The sequence below is a fragment of the Carassius auratus genome, unplaced genomic scaffold (genome assembly GCF_003368295.1).
Source record: "Carassius auratus strain Wakin unplaced genomic scaffold, ASM336829v1 scaf_tig00032050, whole genome shotgun sequence".
NCBI lineage: Eukaryota > Metazoa > Chordata > Actinopteri > Cypriniformes > Cyprinidae > Carassius > Carassius auratus.
The window spans coordinates 175174-192343 of NW_020525971.1; the positions used below are offsets into that span (position 1 = coordinate 175174).

A 17170-nucleotide genomic window follows, 5' to 3' on the forward strand; every position below is an offset into this window, starting at 1 on the left:
CGAAATAAAAGTGTATCACTACTCCCCTAGGTCTCAGTAGGTGGGTAGACAGCTCCTATGGTACTTGTGATCCTAATCCTTGGCTAGCGCAGAGGAATCTTTATTTTCTGGCCACAGGGCTGTGAGCGACGAGGCTATGGACTCGACTTGTTGGCTTTACCGTGTGTCTTCTGTCACCAAGAGCACTTTGAGCTCTTTGTCACACTTCCACTCCCGGAGTCGGGCTCTAGAGCGAACAATTCAGTATGAGAGGGTTTAATTTCACTGCTTAATGTTCTTTACTTTCCCAATTAAAGAGCAGTGTAGTTAGAAGCTAAGCCATAAAAGCCTGCCATGGGTCACATGTGGATTGAAGCTGGCTGAAAATGGTTGCTAAAAGGGCTGTATTGTACATACTCACTAGGTGAGGGATAAGGGCAAAAAGAAAGTCAAGAGGTTTTTTATAACACTGCAGCCCTGATATTCTGAAATGTGTGTTTGTGTACATCAGCATGAGATAACGCAGGAAATTGTTTGAACAAGTGTTGAAGGGGAGATGTGGTAAGAGGCCACTTCAGTGGAACAGCACTGCAATCCATGGACATGGGATCACATCAATGCTCGTGACTGAATACTCTGGGACAGATTGAGCACCAGAGCTGGGTCTAATATTGTCTTTCGATTTTGATGTCTGGGGAAAGAGTCTCTGAGAAGCCCTTCATTTAAACACGGCGGGCCGAAAGACTATGATGGGACAATAGTTTTTTTTCATGTGCCCCTGGGATTTCAGGCTGACCACAAGCATAGCAGCACCCCACGTTTGCTGTTAGCCTATTAGAGCTATCATTAAAAGCAGATGGGCCACGGCAAATAAAGGGACCCTCAATGGTGTCTTTGCATTTTGATGATTTCGTTGTCTCCTGAATCCAGAGAGGACCCACTGTCCTTTACTCTTTTCCTCAACATCTATATCATCATGACATGGTTGTCTTTTTGGTATCGAGAATTACTGTAAGATTACATGAAACCCCAGTCTTAATCTTCTGCCTATGAATGTGCCATCACTCTACTGTCCCCTACTAATTCAAACCCAAAGCTGTGGTTGGAAGCAAAAGTTAGTTTGTGAATTATTCACATCATTATTATTTACGATTTGTGTTTCTCGGTTGTTGTCTGCTGTAACATTTTAGAAACAGCTTTGAGGGATTTCCCATTTATAATGTCTAAAATGTAGATACCATAAATTAAACGCAACTGTAGAAAGACCTAAAGGAAATTGTGCTGTATAATTGCAGAGCCATAAATAAACTGTTGTGGATCTGGATTGCACAGCCACAGTCTTGAGAAACGTATGATTGTAAAACCTGCTCGCTCTCTTTCATCAGACTCAAGTTCATGAGAATTTCTCAACAGGTGGAGGGTCTGCACTTAATCAGCTTTAGCAAAACAAGCACTTTGTCTTTCATCGACAATGCTATGTAGCTTAAAATACCTTCACCAAGAAGTCCCTCAGTGCCGATGCATTTGTTTGTATTCATTTGATGTTCATGGTTATGTGTCATAGTTTTGTCTTGTTTCCCAGTTTTCCAAGAACATTTTTTAACTACTGAAAAAAAAAAAGAAAGTTGGCATTGGAGGAAGATAAAAACATTAATATTACAGAAATATTTCCTGAAAACAACTCTTTATATCAGTATTAATATGCTGTGCTGCTTCTCAAGTGAATTTACTGTTTTAAGGTCATTTGTAGAACATTTAAAACTTGCAGTGTACAATATGTTTGCTATGTTCAGTAATATATCCCTATAGTTCACACTTCTCTAAACCTGTATTCTATAGATACTGTGGTTAGATTACAATTTGTGACAATATGACTATTGTTTGAAGAGTTAGAGCCCCTGGCCTAACCATGAACATATCTCCTATTATGTCTTAGTATTCTGCTACCATTTCAAATGAACACGTTCTGCAAACAACACCTTGTGCATCTCTGGAGGGTCTCCCCCCGTCTCACATATCTCTAAACGAAGTCAGATCTGTCTTTATAAAGGGCATTTCTGCTAAAGGAACCTGGCATGCTTTATTTACTTACAGTGCCTCCCTGGGAGGAAATTTAATATTGTTAGTAAAGCGATCTCAATTCTCTGACAAGAAGCCAATGCCATCACATGCATAAACAAATTGGTATGTTGTTAATATTTTGTCAGACATCATGTCAAAGAAGCGTTATCTGGCGAAAGTGCTGCTGAAGACTTAATTAAAACATGCGTAATTAAACACTCGTTTGTACTGAGGCATCTGCATAAAGTGTTAGTCGAGTTGTGAAAGTAGCTAAGCAACAGATCTTTCATCTGCAGATCTTATGACCTCCTGCAAACCAGAAAGTAAGCGGATACCCAGGCATCCCAGTGAAAACATCTTTCACAAATCAATTCATTACGCCGATTCTCAGCAGTTAAAAAGCCCCTCTTTCTGGCATCAACCCATCCCCCGACCACTGACCACAGTCCTGACATTGTCTCATGCAGCGGTATCAGCTTTCCCCTGCCAGAGAGATAAATGGCTGGCAGAATTGAAGGCAGACCTCGATCAAAACCACTTATGTATATTATAGACAAACCACCATCAATAACCCTTTTTCATCTTAAATGATTTTAAACTGTTTTCTTCTAACTTTTTTATTCTAAATATAGCCTTGGGACTCATAAATATTGAAAGTTCTCTTTAAGTGATTCAATATTTTTAACTGCATTCTAACTAGGGTTCACCCAAATTCAGAAATAAAGAATTTGCTCCCTTGCAATTATTGAGTGTAAACTTGAATTGTGAAATGGACAGATATATATCCATCAATCCATCTATTCGCATATATATATATATGTAATTCAGCAACATTTTACAACAAGGTTGAAGATTGCTTGAAATACTTTTGCTGTAAAATGTTCATTTGTTGGTTCATGAAATCAGAGCTTTTAGAAAATTATTTGGTGCATTTCTACTTGATTTCAAACAAATTCAGCCACTTCTATATCCTCAAAACACATCAAAGCAATGCTAAAAAATCTATGACGCTCCATCAGTTTTCTCTAACCTTAAGAGTGCTGATCCAAGGTCAGTACTAGCGCCTCATTAACATATTTTAGCTCATGGGACCATAAGTGGTGATATAAGATTGGAGAAATGATATTACATTAGCACTCTATCACCAAGATTTGCAATCATGTCCTGTTGTCATAAAATATTATGAAATATTCCTTGATGCATTAATATTCACCAGGCTTTATGAAGATGAGCTAAACGCGCAGTGATTAGGATCATTATTCTCTCTGTTAGGAGTTACAGTCTTTCAGCAAAACACTGACAGTGTGACGTGAACGCACCTTTTTACAGCTTGTTTGATTTGACTAGGAGCCTCTACATTACAATCACTCACAATTATATTATTTTTAAACCCAGTGTTTATAGAGATACCTCAAGTCCAGGCAGACCATTGGGATATTACAATCTGTAGCATGCGGTAAATTACAATTAATTATTGTCAAAAACAACCAAATGAGTATAATTATGTAGGCTCTTTAATTTAGAGTAGACTGCTCCATGATGATGACAGGTGCTCCTGAGGAAGGATTGTGACTGTACTCATTAACTGCCATTGAATGCATATCGGCAGAGCGCCGCCCTGTTAGTGCCGGCAATGAGCGGCTATTATCACAGCTCATCCTGGCCTAGACGGGGAGCCGGTGTGGTAATTACAGCCAGGCTTACGAAGAGGCTGTGTGAGTGTGTGCGCATCTGTCTGTATGAGTGGGTGTGAAGTGGGGTGGGGGGAGTCTGAAACACATGTGGGCATTTTATTGTGTCGTCTGTGTCAGCGTGGAGCCTGTCTGCAGGCTGTCGTTGCTGTGGGAACAGGACCCGCTGTCGGATGAATCAAGAGCTCCTGCTGTAGAGCGAGTTGAATTACAGGTGAGGCAGGCTGAAGGAGAGGAGCGCTGGGGTTTGGATAAGAAACGATCAATACACTCACGCTGTGAAAGGGCCAGCTTACATTGATGCTGCACAGGGATACTGTAAAAGGGGAGAAAACAGCTGTACTACCCACATCAACACATTTGAGTTTCCTGGGATATCACAGTGAAACCACAACATCAACAGCAGGCTATTTCTAGAGATTCAGCACTCCAGCTTGGAAGGAAATACTTAATGTAGCTTGTAGGTTTTTAAAATCCAATTATTATTATTTTTTTACAAAACAAATATCAAAAAAATATATATAAATGGCCGATAAGAGATCTTTCCGTAAAACTGTTAAGTACTTTGTACTCAATATCTATATGGTATTGGTGTCTCACATGGATATTTGCAATATTTATAAGAAATGCTGACATTATCTGTTCCTTGCATATATATATATATATATATATATATATATATATATGCAAGGAACAGATAAAAAAAAATATATATATATGTATATATATATATATATATATATATATATATATATATATATATATATATATATATTTTTTTTTTTTTTTTTTTTTTTTCTGGTGTTTTGCAAATGTAAAGGGCATCTAAAAAGCTGTAAACATGATATATTTATGAAGCAAACTTGTGCGTTTCGTTGCTTTCAAACAATATATCTTAACAAAACATAATATTTGTAATATTCTAATCATCATTAATTTATTATAATACGGAGCCCCGCACATGACATGCAAGACAAAATTAGTAAATTGTGCGCACGATTTACTAATTAGTTTCTTCAATGTACTAAAACGTGCACACGATTACTATTGCGTTCCCTCGATTTACTATTGCATTCCCTCGATTTGCTAAATCGTGAGCACGGTTTAGTAAATCGAGGGAACGAATTTGTAAATCGTGCACACAATTTATAAATCGTGAACAAAATAGTAAATCAAGGGAATGCAATAGTAATCGTGTGCATGTTTTAGTACATTGAGTGTACGAATTAGTAAATCGTGCACACGATTAGCCTAAGATGTCTAATAATTATGCGTTTAATAATTTAAAGACTAATTTTGCCAGTGGGTTTCCAATATTTTCTCTGAGAACAAGCTTTAATATCACATGCTGTTATGCTTTAATGTATCCAGATGGTTAGATATTTTTATTACAGCATATGAGACCAGAAGTACAGTGCACTGAAAATACAACAGAAAACCAAAAGACACAGACAAGCAAACAAAGCCTTTTCTGCTTCTCAGTACTCAGGGACAGAAGAAGCTGCGACCTGGAAATGAGAAGTTTTGTGCAACATGACAAGACCACTACACATTAACTGAAAAGCGTGCTTACCTCTGCAAACAGTTCCATTCTCCACTGCCTCATGACCTGCTTTACACATACAGCGGCCAATAGGGACCATCCACTCCCCATCTCCATTACAGTACAGTTTAATGGGAACGTCAACCTCCTCCGCATTAGGGATGCACTCTCCCCTCGCCAACACCAGTGAGGTGCTCTCTGCTCCCGAATGCGTCTCCTGAAATAAGGCTCCATTCCGAATAGTGCGAGGGCACTTCCGGTAGAACACTCGCACAGCAATTAACGACATACACCCTCCGTAGTCCTGGAAGGCTAGATAGAAACCTTTATGGGAGATGGGGCCGAAACTGCGAACCTCTGTGTTAATCTTCATCAAACGTCCGCCCAGGTCTACTTGCGAGAAACTCTCGTCTGCAGCAATGGTATCCACCTTGATCCAAGGGTTTTCCATCCATGGAGGAAAGTCTTTAGTGGCCCTGTCGGTGTCTGATTCATAGTAAAAGAGGTTGAACGTTTCCTTGCAGGAACCAGGGACTCCTGGGATGCTGCTGCAGTCTCGCACAGAGAACTTCATCTCCACGTGGATGCGTTGAGCCCCTCTTCTTTGGATGTACTTGGTGCGCACCCAGTTATTTTGGTTGGCATCGAAGACATTACACACCTGATAGGTACGAATGGTGTTCATGTTCTCATCGTACCCACTTACTTCTTCCCACTATAAAGAGAGAAAATGAGAAAACAAAACTTTAGAGATTTGTTTTATATGCAACTTTTTACTTACTTTAGCATATAGACGATGAGAAATTAAATAAGGGTTAAAACGATTTACATTTCAAATAAAAATACAAAAAAAAATATTACTCAATTTAACCCTCAGCTACCATATTGAGGGAAATGCTTTATTTATTATAATGGTTAATCATCAGTCTAATTATTCTATTTGTATAAATTATTAAATATATGGTCATGTGCACAATGGTACACTGGATTTCGGTTACAGGTCATTTACTGTAGCTAGGCCTGACAGTAGAAAATATGTTATAGACACGTCTGTACTTCTGCATCAGGTATCTGGAGGGCTTTACGAGCACCTGGGCCATTTTCGTTTTTACTGAGCACAGGTGGAATGAGGTGGGAAAGAGAGCAAAATTCTCCTAGTTTGCCAACAGGCACTGGCACTAGCCATAGAGAGGGCTGGCTTTGGCTTGGGTTTTGGCTTTTGGCTGGCTTTGGCTTGTGGTGATTCTGGTCTCTATTTATTTTTATCTCTTACTCGCACTGTATAAAAAATATGTATTATTAATATCCACCTTATTTTTTCAACGTGGAAGTAAGCCTTTTTCTGTGAATGTGTGAGACTTCCGGTTCATTAGCCACTGTAGAGAAAGAACGTGAAAAATAACAAAGTCCAGTAAATGGTAAAACTGCACTACAAACCAGTGTGTTCATAATTAAGATAATACGTTAAAATAATATGGTAAAAATTTATGCTAAAGTTTGCAATATCAGGCAGCAAAACAATCTGTTATTATGCAGCCAAAAATAGCTGAAAGCAGATGAGACCAGAAGCCAGACACATTAAATTTACAAATGGCCATGCCCACTCTTGCGGGAAATAAGATGTATAGCTTACATAGAGACAAAGAAAAGGTGATACACTTTAATGTTTACACAATTATTTATTATTGCTGGGCTGCCTCTTTTTTTTTTTTTTTTTTTCTTCAGGCAGCTTAGAAATGAAGCCAGCATTAGCATAATTAAAATCTTTCCCCTCACAATGAGAAAACAACTGAGCATCGTTTGGCATAGTTAAACATACATTCTGATTCTAGAAAAATCATCAAAAAGCAACAAAGGCATAGTTTACTTAAATATTCTTACCCTCATGTCAAGAGAGGAGAGGAGAGGAGAGGAGGGAAGAGGAGAGGAGAGGAGAGGAGAGAAGAGGATTTAACTTCAGTTGACTCAAGAATACCACAACACAGAGTACCACATAAAAAATAAAAAAACTCCAAAACCCTTGAAATATAACAAATTAAATATATGTATAATTGCTCCCTAAACTGTCAAAACATACAGAAAAAGTGAGGAAATCAGTCAAGCACACCAACACCATGGTCATTTAACGAACTTTTGGTGCTTTTGGCAGTGTGGGCAGGTGCCAAATCCTGCTGGAAAATGAAATCAGCATCTACAAAAAGCTGGTCAGCAGAAGGAAGAATGAAGTGCTCCAAAATTTCTTGGTAAATGGGTGCAGTGACTTTGGTTTTCCAAAAACACAATGGACCAACACCAGCAGATGACACTGCACCCCAAATCATCACAGACTGTGGAAACTTAACACTGGACTTCAAGCAACTTGGGCTATGATGCCTTGACCCCAGCCTCAGTCCATTCCTTGTGAAGTTCACTCAAATTCTCATAAGGCTACGTTTCTCATGGTTGGTTGTGCATCTTTTTCTTCCACACTTTTTCCTTCCACTCAACTTTCTGTTAACATGCTTGGATACAGAACTCTGTGAACAGCCAGCTTATTTGGCAATGAATGTTTGTGGTTTACCCTCCTTGTGAAGGGATGACAGATCAGCAATCTTCCCCATGATTGTTTAGCCTAGTGAACCAAACTGAGAGACCATTTTGAAGGCTCAGGAAACCTTGGCAGGTGTTTTGAGTTGATTAGCTGATTGGCATGTCACCATATTCTAATTTGTTGAGATGTGAATTGGTGGGTTTTTGTTAAATGTGAGCCAAAATCATCACAATTTAAAGAACCAAAGACTTAAACTACTTCAGTCTGTTTCACAATTTGAGTTGAATTACTTGTGGGCAGCTATATATCCAGTGCCCAGGAAGCAACTGGGGGGGTTCAGTACCTTGCTCAAGGGTACTTCAGCCATAGGTATTGATTATGGAAGAGAGCGCTGTTCGTTCACTCCCCCCCACCTACAACTCCTGCCAGCAACAAGACTCAAACCTACAACCTTCGGGTTATAAGTCCAACTCTCTAACCATTAGGCCACAGCTGCCCCTGTATACACAATTAAATTTGATCAGCTACAAAGTGCTCATGTCGTTAGTCAAGAGAGCAGCTAAAACAGATTACAACTTCAGTTGACAAGGAAGATGTAAACATGTTCACAGGAAAAATACCAATATTACTGTGTCAGAGCTTAAGACATTTTGTAACAAAATCAACATTACACACACATAATAATTTACCCCTCTATCTTCTGTCAAGTTGTGATGATCGACCTTTAAAATTTTACATTTTAATCGAACTGGTTGCGCTGTTATAGAAATAACCCAATACGTGTATAAATAAGCCAACAAAGTGGCCCGATATGTTTAACCCAGATATTGGGTACAGTAAATAACACAATGTTTTTACAGAAAGCCGATTGATAGAGTGAAAAAGACTTGTAAAATTTACAAGTATATATTGTGCATACTAAAGCATGAAGGGTACAAGGCTATATGCACCAGGGACTTCATTGCTCAGCCTAAAGTGACTCCAGATGACTTCATTGTGGTTTTCAGCCAACTTGCCTGCGATAAAGCCACAGGCTTTCAGCACTAAACAACTCAAATACCAGTCACAGAAGCCCTGACCTCGTCCAACAGGGAAAGCCCTTTTCTTCACTTTGAAACATTTTTTGCACCACAGCCTCAAAGCCCAACAAGCATATGATCCCTCCCCAAATCACCCACCCCTCAAGTGTCTTACTCTTCACTTAACAGCTGACATAATTTCCCAAATTAGTTGCTGCTTAACAAGGATTTTGACAGAGTTTTGACAGGCTGGGGGAGAAAGTCATGCCTGCACAAGACCTCCATTCTATCAAACCATCTTGCACTAATTAAAACAGCTTTCTTTCCTCACAGCTTTTGTTCTTTATTCCCATGTCGCTGTTATTCAGCCGAGATGAACTGAAATGATTCTGGATAGGATTGTGGTCATTAACACTTGCACTGTGTTTTGTGTCTGTGTGTGTGTGTGTGTGCTCTTGTTTTTGTGACATATCAGGACACAACTTTCTATAATGACATGGGTATGACACAGGTATTACAAGGAGAGGGTGACTTATGACATAACCCATGTCTCCATTTTTCAAAACCCTTATAAACCATACAGAATTCTTTTTTTTTTTTTTTTTTTTTTTTTTTGAGAAAGTAAAAATGCACAAAGTTTCCTGTGAGGGTTAGGGTTAGGTGTAGGGTTGGTGTAGGGCTATAGAATATATAGTTTGTACAGTATAAAAACCATTACGCCTATGGGATGAACCCACTTTTCACAAAAAAAGTGTGTGTGTGTGTGTGTGTGTGTGTCACGTCACTTTACTTCAGTCTTTTCAAACAACCAGATGTGTCTCGGATCACTGGCTTGCCACCTTTCTTAAGGATGACACATTCTTCCATGAACCAAAATGGGGTGAGAATAAAGGGCAAGAGAAGGCAGGGTGTAGCATCTTCTTGTTTTTAGTCTGTCACTCTTGACTAATCAAATTAGAAAGAATGAATTAAAAAAAGCAACGTTGCTAATGAGAGACTGAATAAGTGAAAATACTGCACAATGAGATGTGGCGAGAAAAGGAGTGGGTTAAAGATGCTCCAAACAAACCAGACTTTAAACGGAAGGCCTCCCTTTGTGCCATCAAAAAGTCTTTCATCAGAGGCAAAGAAGAGACCCAAATGAGACATAATAAGAGCCAAGCGATCAAGTGCAAGTGTGAAATTAAAAGAAACATCTTCATTACCATAGGTTTTCTCCTGGACTTTCAGTGGGAGTGTGGCTAAAGGGTGACCATGTGTTTTAAGATATAAAAAAAACGATTCAAATGCTTTTAGGGTCACAAGCAAATAAGGAGAACTGCTAGTGCAGTACCCAAGGTTTCAGTCCACTGGATGAGAACACAACCTGGGACTTATAGGGTCCACATGGTCCTGATCTGCAGTCTTTTAATCATGACAAGACAGACTAAATGGAGTCAGTGTTCCTCTCTTATTCTACAACTGTCCTGTGATAGTTCAACAAGATATTTGGCATGTTAAATTAAGCCAAGCGTCACTATTATTACATTTCATAGTTAACGTTTGAACAATTCATAGTTCAAAGAGGTATATCATTCAACCTTAAAATTCAGTATTTATAAACGTTCTAGCTAATAACAGTTACACAAATTTTCTATGAATATTTTTTTCTTATTCTACTTCGATTCAAATTCATTAATTAAATCTGAATGAAAAAAAATGCATTCTTGATTTTAAATAGTGCACAACTCTGCAAATTATTAAAGGGGTCATGAAATGAGAAATTAAATTTCCCTTGATCTTTTGACATATTATACAACAAGTTTCAAAACTTAGAACTTTCTTGTTAGTTTAACGAAAACGAATCCTTTTTGAATGTGCCACTTTATGACGTAATAGTGTGACTAAGCATCACCTCAGCAGGAGAAGATCAATGCCTGCTTCTGCATCTCTGCCTATTTAGCCCCGCCCACTGATACATGTAAACACGGGGTAAAATTAGCAAAGAGCAGATCGCATCCGTGAAACACGGTTTGTTTGTTTGCTTTACTTTGCTATGGATTCATTTTTTTAAAAAGACAGTATGATGCAGGCTTTTCAGAGAGACTGAAAGTAAACGATGATGTAAAGCTGAGTCTGACTAGAGTGGATCCAACACATTGTGTGAGTAAATGTGCTTTTAACACTATTGCATTGTCTGTTCCAGATTGTTTGATACGTATATACTGAGCATTCATATGTTTTTAACCCAAATGACTCATCTTGTTTTCAGAGTGCATCACAGCAGCATCCACCTCTTATTTTAATAAGCAAAAAAACTTTAGCCAATCATAGCGGTGGGTGTTTACTTGTGAGTCTTAAAGCAACTCGCCTACAAAAACAGACTGTTCTGCAGAGAAAATAGCCCATTACTTCTAAATTGTGATGTTTTTTGATGTAAAATCACACAAACATTATGTTTAAGTGAACCTCAGAGAACATTATAAAAAAAACAGTTCATGACCCCTTTAAATTGAGGCATATAAATCACCCCATGCCATTTGTGCTAAAAAACATCATCCTAAAAACCTACAACATGAGTATTTATCAAGTTAAAAACTGTTCAAGTTTTGTAGACACTTGCCTTCTGCCCCTCCGTCTTGATTTTTTTAAATGCAAAAAATGTGTCCTCCATGAACATCCCTAAAGGCACCCTTAATGATGTTGATAATACTTTGGCAAACAGCATGTTTCAGATATGACTAATTTAATGTAAACAGTGTCTTTGGCACAGCAAAGTTACTAATCTCAATAAATCCACCCCCTCCAAAAAAAAAAAAAACAAGTCACAACTGAACTAAATTAAACTTGTAATTTGCACTGGGAAAAGGAGACATGACACAATGTTCTTGTGGACAGAAGTTTAGAAATGTTAACTCCCATGCCACCCAAGACGAAAGAAAGTTCACAACCGAGCTGTGATCTATAAGTCTCCCAGACAGAGGCTCTCCCGGCTAGAGAAGAGGCGTGAGTTTGTGCTGAATTATGAAAAAGTCTCGCTTGAGTGGAAGCAGAAATTGGCCGCGATCAAGGTTTTGTGTTATATTAATTGTGCCGCTATGACATGACTCTGAACTTTCATTTGGACTCCAGCATCTCTTACAAATAAACTGTCAGAACCTTATGAAGTTTACACAAAGCCAGCAATTAAAGCTCTCCCAGGGCTGTCATTTGTATTCGAGCGTTTGTAACTAGTTGAGCAGTGCTGATGAGTCCTTCAGTGAAATATGCTGAGTTCACATCTCACAGCAAAGCAGTCCGTGGACTCAAAGATATACAGAGTAAATCTGCATAAATACATAATTCACACAGAGGGGTGAAAGGGAGCATGTATGACAGCTCCTTTGGGAAAGTTTCCCAATTTTCAGTTGTGGGAAATCTGACAGATAGAGTTGCATAGAGACATTTGTCCTGAGGGGACGTGTGGGACAAATGACATCCAGATATTTCAGCTAAAGTGCAGTGGGATTACAACCCTAAGCGAGATACTGAGCTGCCAACCATTAGAAAGATTGACAGAGGGAGAGAAAGTGATTGAGAGAGACAAAAAATGAGGGGTGACCATAGAAACTGAGCTGTCTTTGGCAGTCAGTTTCAATTACCTCTATCCACTGGTAATGCACAACATGTGAAGACAGACAAACAAGCTCCTTATTGCTCCCTTAACCCTTGTGTCTATCTATATCATGTTTGCATATCTGATATAAATCTTGACAAAAGTGCCATGCTGCCAAAGGACTTCTTGTTTCAATTTGACAAGTGACCACACAAAGATTTGATTCCCCGTTGAGGGGAGCCCAAACAATGGTAAAATATTGTTTCATATATCAATCCTCAGTGGAACTGATTTCAGGGCAATTTTTAAACCAAATTATTTTTTATATACTTTTTTTTTTTTTTAAATGAGAGAGCAAATAGTCATCATGGTTGTTATAATGTCAAATCAAAGAATATTTCCAACATCTTGATATACTGTACAATATTAAACTTTCATAAATGATCTATGTACATATTCCATTTTCCCCCAAAGCTTGTTACATTTTTCCAATTTGAGCCTTAATATAAATGTAAGTCTCTCCATATAGTATATTTCATTTACCATTCCTAACCATTGATCACTTGTTGGGGGGGGTCAACCTTCAACCATTTACGAGTAATGGCTTTCCTACTGCTATATAAAGTATCTTTAATAAGTATTTATCCTTGTCTAAAAATGTTACTGTTAAATCGGACCAGTTTTCATCTGTTACTTTCTCCCATTTTGTTTGGTATATTGACGAATGGTTTCTAGATGCTTGTATACATTCATATAATCTTGAAACCAGCTTTTTTTTTAATGGATTTGAAAATATTGTAATTCAATTTCAATATCCGTCAATATACTTTTAACTTTTTTGTTAAAATAATCTCTAACTTGCAGATATCTATAAAAGTCCTGCTTTTCTAATCCAAACGTATTTGGAATGAACTGATAACTGTAATCTGTCCTCCATCCTAGCCGGCTCAAAACCTGGGTCAAATGCTAGCTAACTTATTACTCCAGCTTGTTTCACTAATTGTGACTTCTTCAATAACCTACACCATACCCTCGATGCAAATACAGTCCAAGTATTCAATCTGTTATAGCTCCTCTCAGCTAGATTTTTATTTCCTAGTATTGACTCTATAGATATATCTGTGAAACTTCTAGGGTTTTCCACCTTGATTCATAGCTTGGTATACACCAGCATACCAAGGATTTCAATTGTGCAGCATAATAATAACCATGAAGACATAGTAGAGCTCTCCCTCCCTTTTCTTTTGTCAACTGCAATGTTTTAAACTTTACCCTAGGTCTTCCAGACAAACCTTGAAATCAAACATCCCAACCGAATGATTTTCTAAGGTGGTTCTGATTTGTGGTTAGTGTCAGTTGAAACATCTTATGCAATGCCGATCAGAAATACTGAAACTACAACTTACTTTAATTAAGTTAAAGGGATAGTTTACCCACCCTGATGTCATTCTGAACATGTATGGCTGTTTTCTTTGGAACATGATATGAGATATTCTGAAAAATGTCTCTGTTGTTTTGGACCTCACTGGCTTTCATTGAATGGAGGGGGAAAAAAGAGGCATTCTTCAACATTTCCACAGAAAACAAAATCATAATCAGATTCAACTGTTGTGAGGGTTAGAAAAAATTGTTCATTTCCATTTTGGGTGAACTATCCCTTTAACAGAGGGCATTTGTCAGCATACTTCCCTTAACACTATCACATTTCATTTCATTGTTCATTACTTCCAAAACTGACAGTAGCTGTTTATAAGCATGCAAATAGAGTCACAGATGACTAATGACAGAGCTTTGATCTGGACCTCGAGGCAGTCTAGTGAGAACCACATTATCACACCGATTCGTTACACAAATGTCCTGGCATATTTTCATGTTCTGCATCAGTAAGCAACAAGTCTAGATGCATGACCAACACTGAGTTCGAACATTTACACACATTTGTAATGTCCCCTGCAACACTGTTCTCTAACTAAGCGGGTAATGGTTTAATCTGCAGCATTATGAGGATGTCCACTGCAAATAGCAGTTACAAATTAAAAATCAGTCATTTTAAATATAATGTATACATCCCATCGGTCTTTACATAAAATGCTCAAGTGAAATTGTATTCATATATAAATACTTCAAGCCTAATGATTTAAACTGTGAGGTCAAGAGAAAGAAATCAAGAAGTTCACGTAACGCTGTTTATTGGAGTGCTCTCCAACTTAGCATTTTCTCTACCACTTACTTTATTTATTTTTTAAAGTAAAATGAAGAATGTGTCTGATTCTATGTAGCTGCTCAAATCAATTACTGGATGCCCTGTACATGCCGAAAATCTAAGACCAAATTAAAAACTTATTAAACAATATCTGAAATGACATGCGTTTGAAAAGCTGCACAGGTCCAAACAAGTCTCTATGCATTCATGTGGAGTAATAGGTACAGTCAAACATAATAACAGCAGAAAGCACATGAAGTATGTGCTCCTCACACCTGGCTGTGATAATGGGTTGCCATAAATATTTCTTTAATGTAGGTGTTAACTTCCATAATTACACGTTCTATACAGTATGTTTCCCCTGCATGAAACATCAAAGTGTTTCGAATAAATTCAGCACACAAATGTGAACAAATGAAAGAATGAATGAGTGAACCACATCTGGATTTTTTCTCCTTGACACTTCGGCAACAGGGGTTTGTTTTGCAAAGATATTCGGTGGCATGAAAGCCAACTGTTGATGCGGTTCTCTATATTTTGACTGACACTGATACTTTAGTTAAACCCACAAGGCTCTGCAAGGGTGTAAGACAATAACTTAAGGCCTTTCTCTCTATAAGGTTTACAGAATCCCACCTGTTTAGTGCTGCTGTGGGGGACCACCCTTCCCCTTACTGAAGCTAAAGCATGATATGTCTTCCTATGACTATTCTCCATATTTCATTTACTTTAAGACATTTGATATGCTCTTTGAAAATAATGTATATAGTGTCAAACAGCAGAGTAACTGAAAAAAAAAAAAAAAAACTAAGGGAAAGTTGGACTGATCCCCAGCATTCCTCACTGAAGAATCCATGAACGAATGAGATGTTGAGGCCATTTTAGACATCTTCGTTTCTGAACGTGTCAAAACAGAGAATACATTTGCATCTGAACCATGTGATATTTCATGTCACTTTATATTAAGCCATTCTTTCTCGCTATTAACTGTGGTACTGGAATAATTTGATGCTTGCAGTTGTTTTGTTAAACCTTTAGAGTTGTAAAGATGGAAAAGATATGGTGATGCAAACCATGTGTAATTCCATTTCTTTTGTTAGAAAGGAAAGGAGAGGTGAATCTTATTCAGTGCAGATTGAAACCAGAAGCCTCAGATCCGGAGACACCGGACCTCTTTGTTCTTTATATTGATTGCTCCAATCAGTACAGGAGAAAAAAGCTGCATGCCCCAAGGTTTGAAAAGAAGATGGTGAGCAAAATTATATCTGAAGAACTTTGAAGTTGTTTAACCACAATGTCAGCCTTCTATCCTCTTCTCTTGCACCACTTTTTTAGTCTCTCTCTCTCTCACAGTCTTCCATTTTTATTTTACTGTTTCCAGATGCATGGAATGGTATAATTTAAACATTCCCCCAAAACTGATACAGAAGCATAAATAATTATATAAAATAGGGAGTGCTTTTTCAGAAATACACCAGCAAATTACTAGGGCCTTATAATTTCTGTTTTGTGGAAAATGTGGACAGAAACATGGAATCATAAAAAATTGAATTTACTGTATTACGCAGAATGTCAAGGAATTTGTCAAATTCTGGGTGAATTGAACAAAAGTGGGTCATTTCACTTAAATCAAATTACAATATGGACTAGTATCTGTAAATATTGAGCCGCAAAAAGAATGCTGCACGTTCTGCATGTCTCTGTATCAATGAATGGCACAGAAGCATGGTTTCGTTTACAATACTGATGCGTGTTTGACGCTCACGGTAATTTCAGCATCTGTCGTCTCACTAAATGAGGACATGGTTGCATAAACATAAACAACATCCCCAGATCTGCTCTGAGAGCATTAGCATTTCACCATTTCATTTGACAAAAACTTTCATCATATTACACGCACACTGAAACTTGAAGGTATTCATGGCAACCTATTAAAAAAAAGTTTGCTTTAACTGGATAAATAAGTCAGAAAAATATTACTATTGTGCAGTAGAATGCATTGCATGTAATACTACAACTACTATATAACTATTAAACTTTTTTTTTTTTAAGGAATAATCACACAATATTTCTCCCATGTTTTATTTTAATAGTATATCCTCTTTGTTGCAAAATAAAAATAAGAACAACGTTTATTTAATTTTCATTTGATTAAAAAGATTTCATTAAGATTTAAATTTCATTAAGATTTAAATAATAATAATAATAATAATACTGTTTTATGCCTTCATTTGATAACCACAAATATTAAAATACACAACACAGAATTTATGAAAAAACGAAACATTTCATTTCATAAGGTTATTGTAAAAATAAATGTTAATACATTAAGTTGTTTTTGTGCATTCAACTAATTTGACATGCTTAAACACAGATATTTCACAGATAGACTCATAGGGCCCTAATAATGTAATGTTTGTTAAACTTTTAAATGTATGTTAAATTATATAAGTTTCACAATTTTTATCAACTACACATGCTGATTAATACAATTTAATTGAACTATTAAAAAGGGCACCAAAAAAAAAAAAAAAAAAAAAACGTATTCCAGAAAGATTTAAATGGAAAAA

General features: G+C 37.3%; 1 protein-coding gene across 1 annotated transcript in view; it reads right to left on the reverse strand.

Annotated features, from left to right (window-relative positions):
* Positions 1 to 7161, reverse strand: part of LOC113080796 (ephrin type-B receptor 2) — a 73454-nt gene extending 66293 nt beyond the window's left edge. Inside the window, exons 1-2 of the mRNA XM_026252847.1 lie at positions 7156 to 7161; positions 5305 to 5989 (exon numbers count right to left, since the gene is read on the reverse strand). Of these exons, the coding sequence (XP_026108632.1) occupies positions 5305 to 5989; positions 7156 to 7161 (691 nt within the window). The remainder of the gene's footprint in view (positions 1 to 5304; positions 5990 to 7155) is intronic.
* Between the last annotated feature and the right edge of the window lie 10009 nt (positions 7162 to 17170).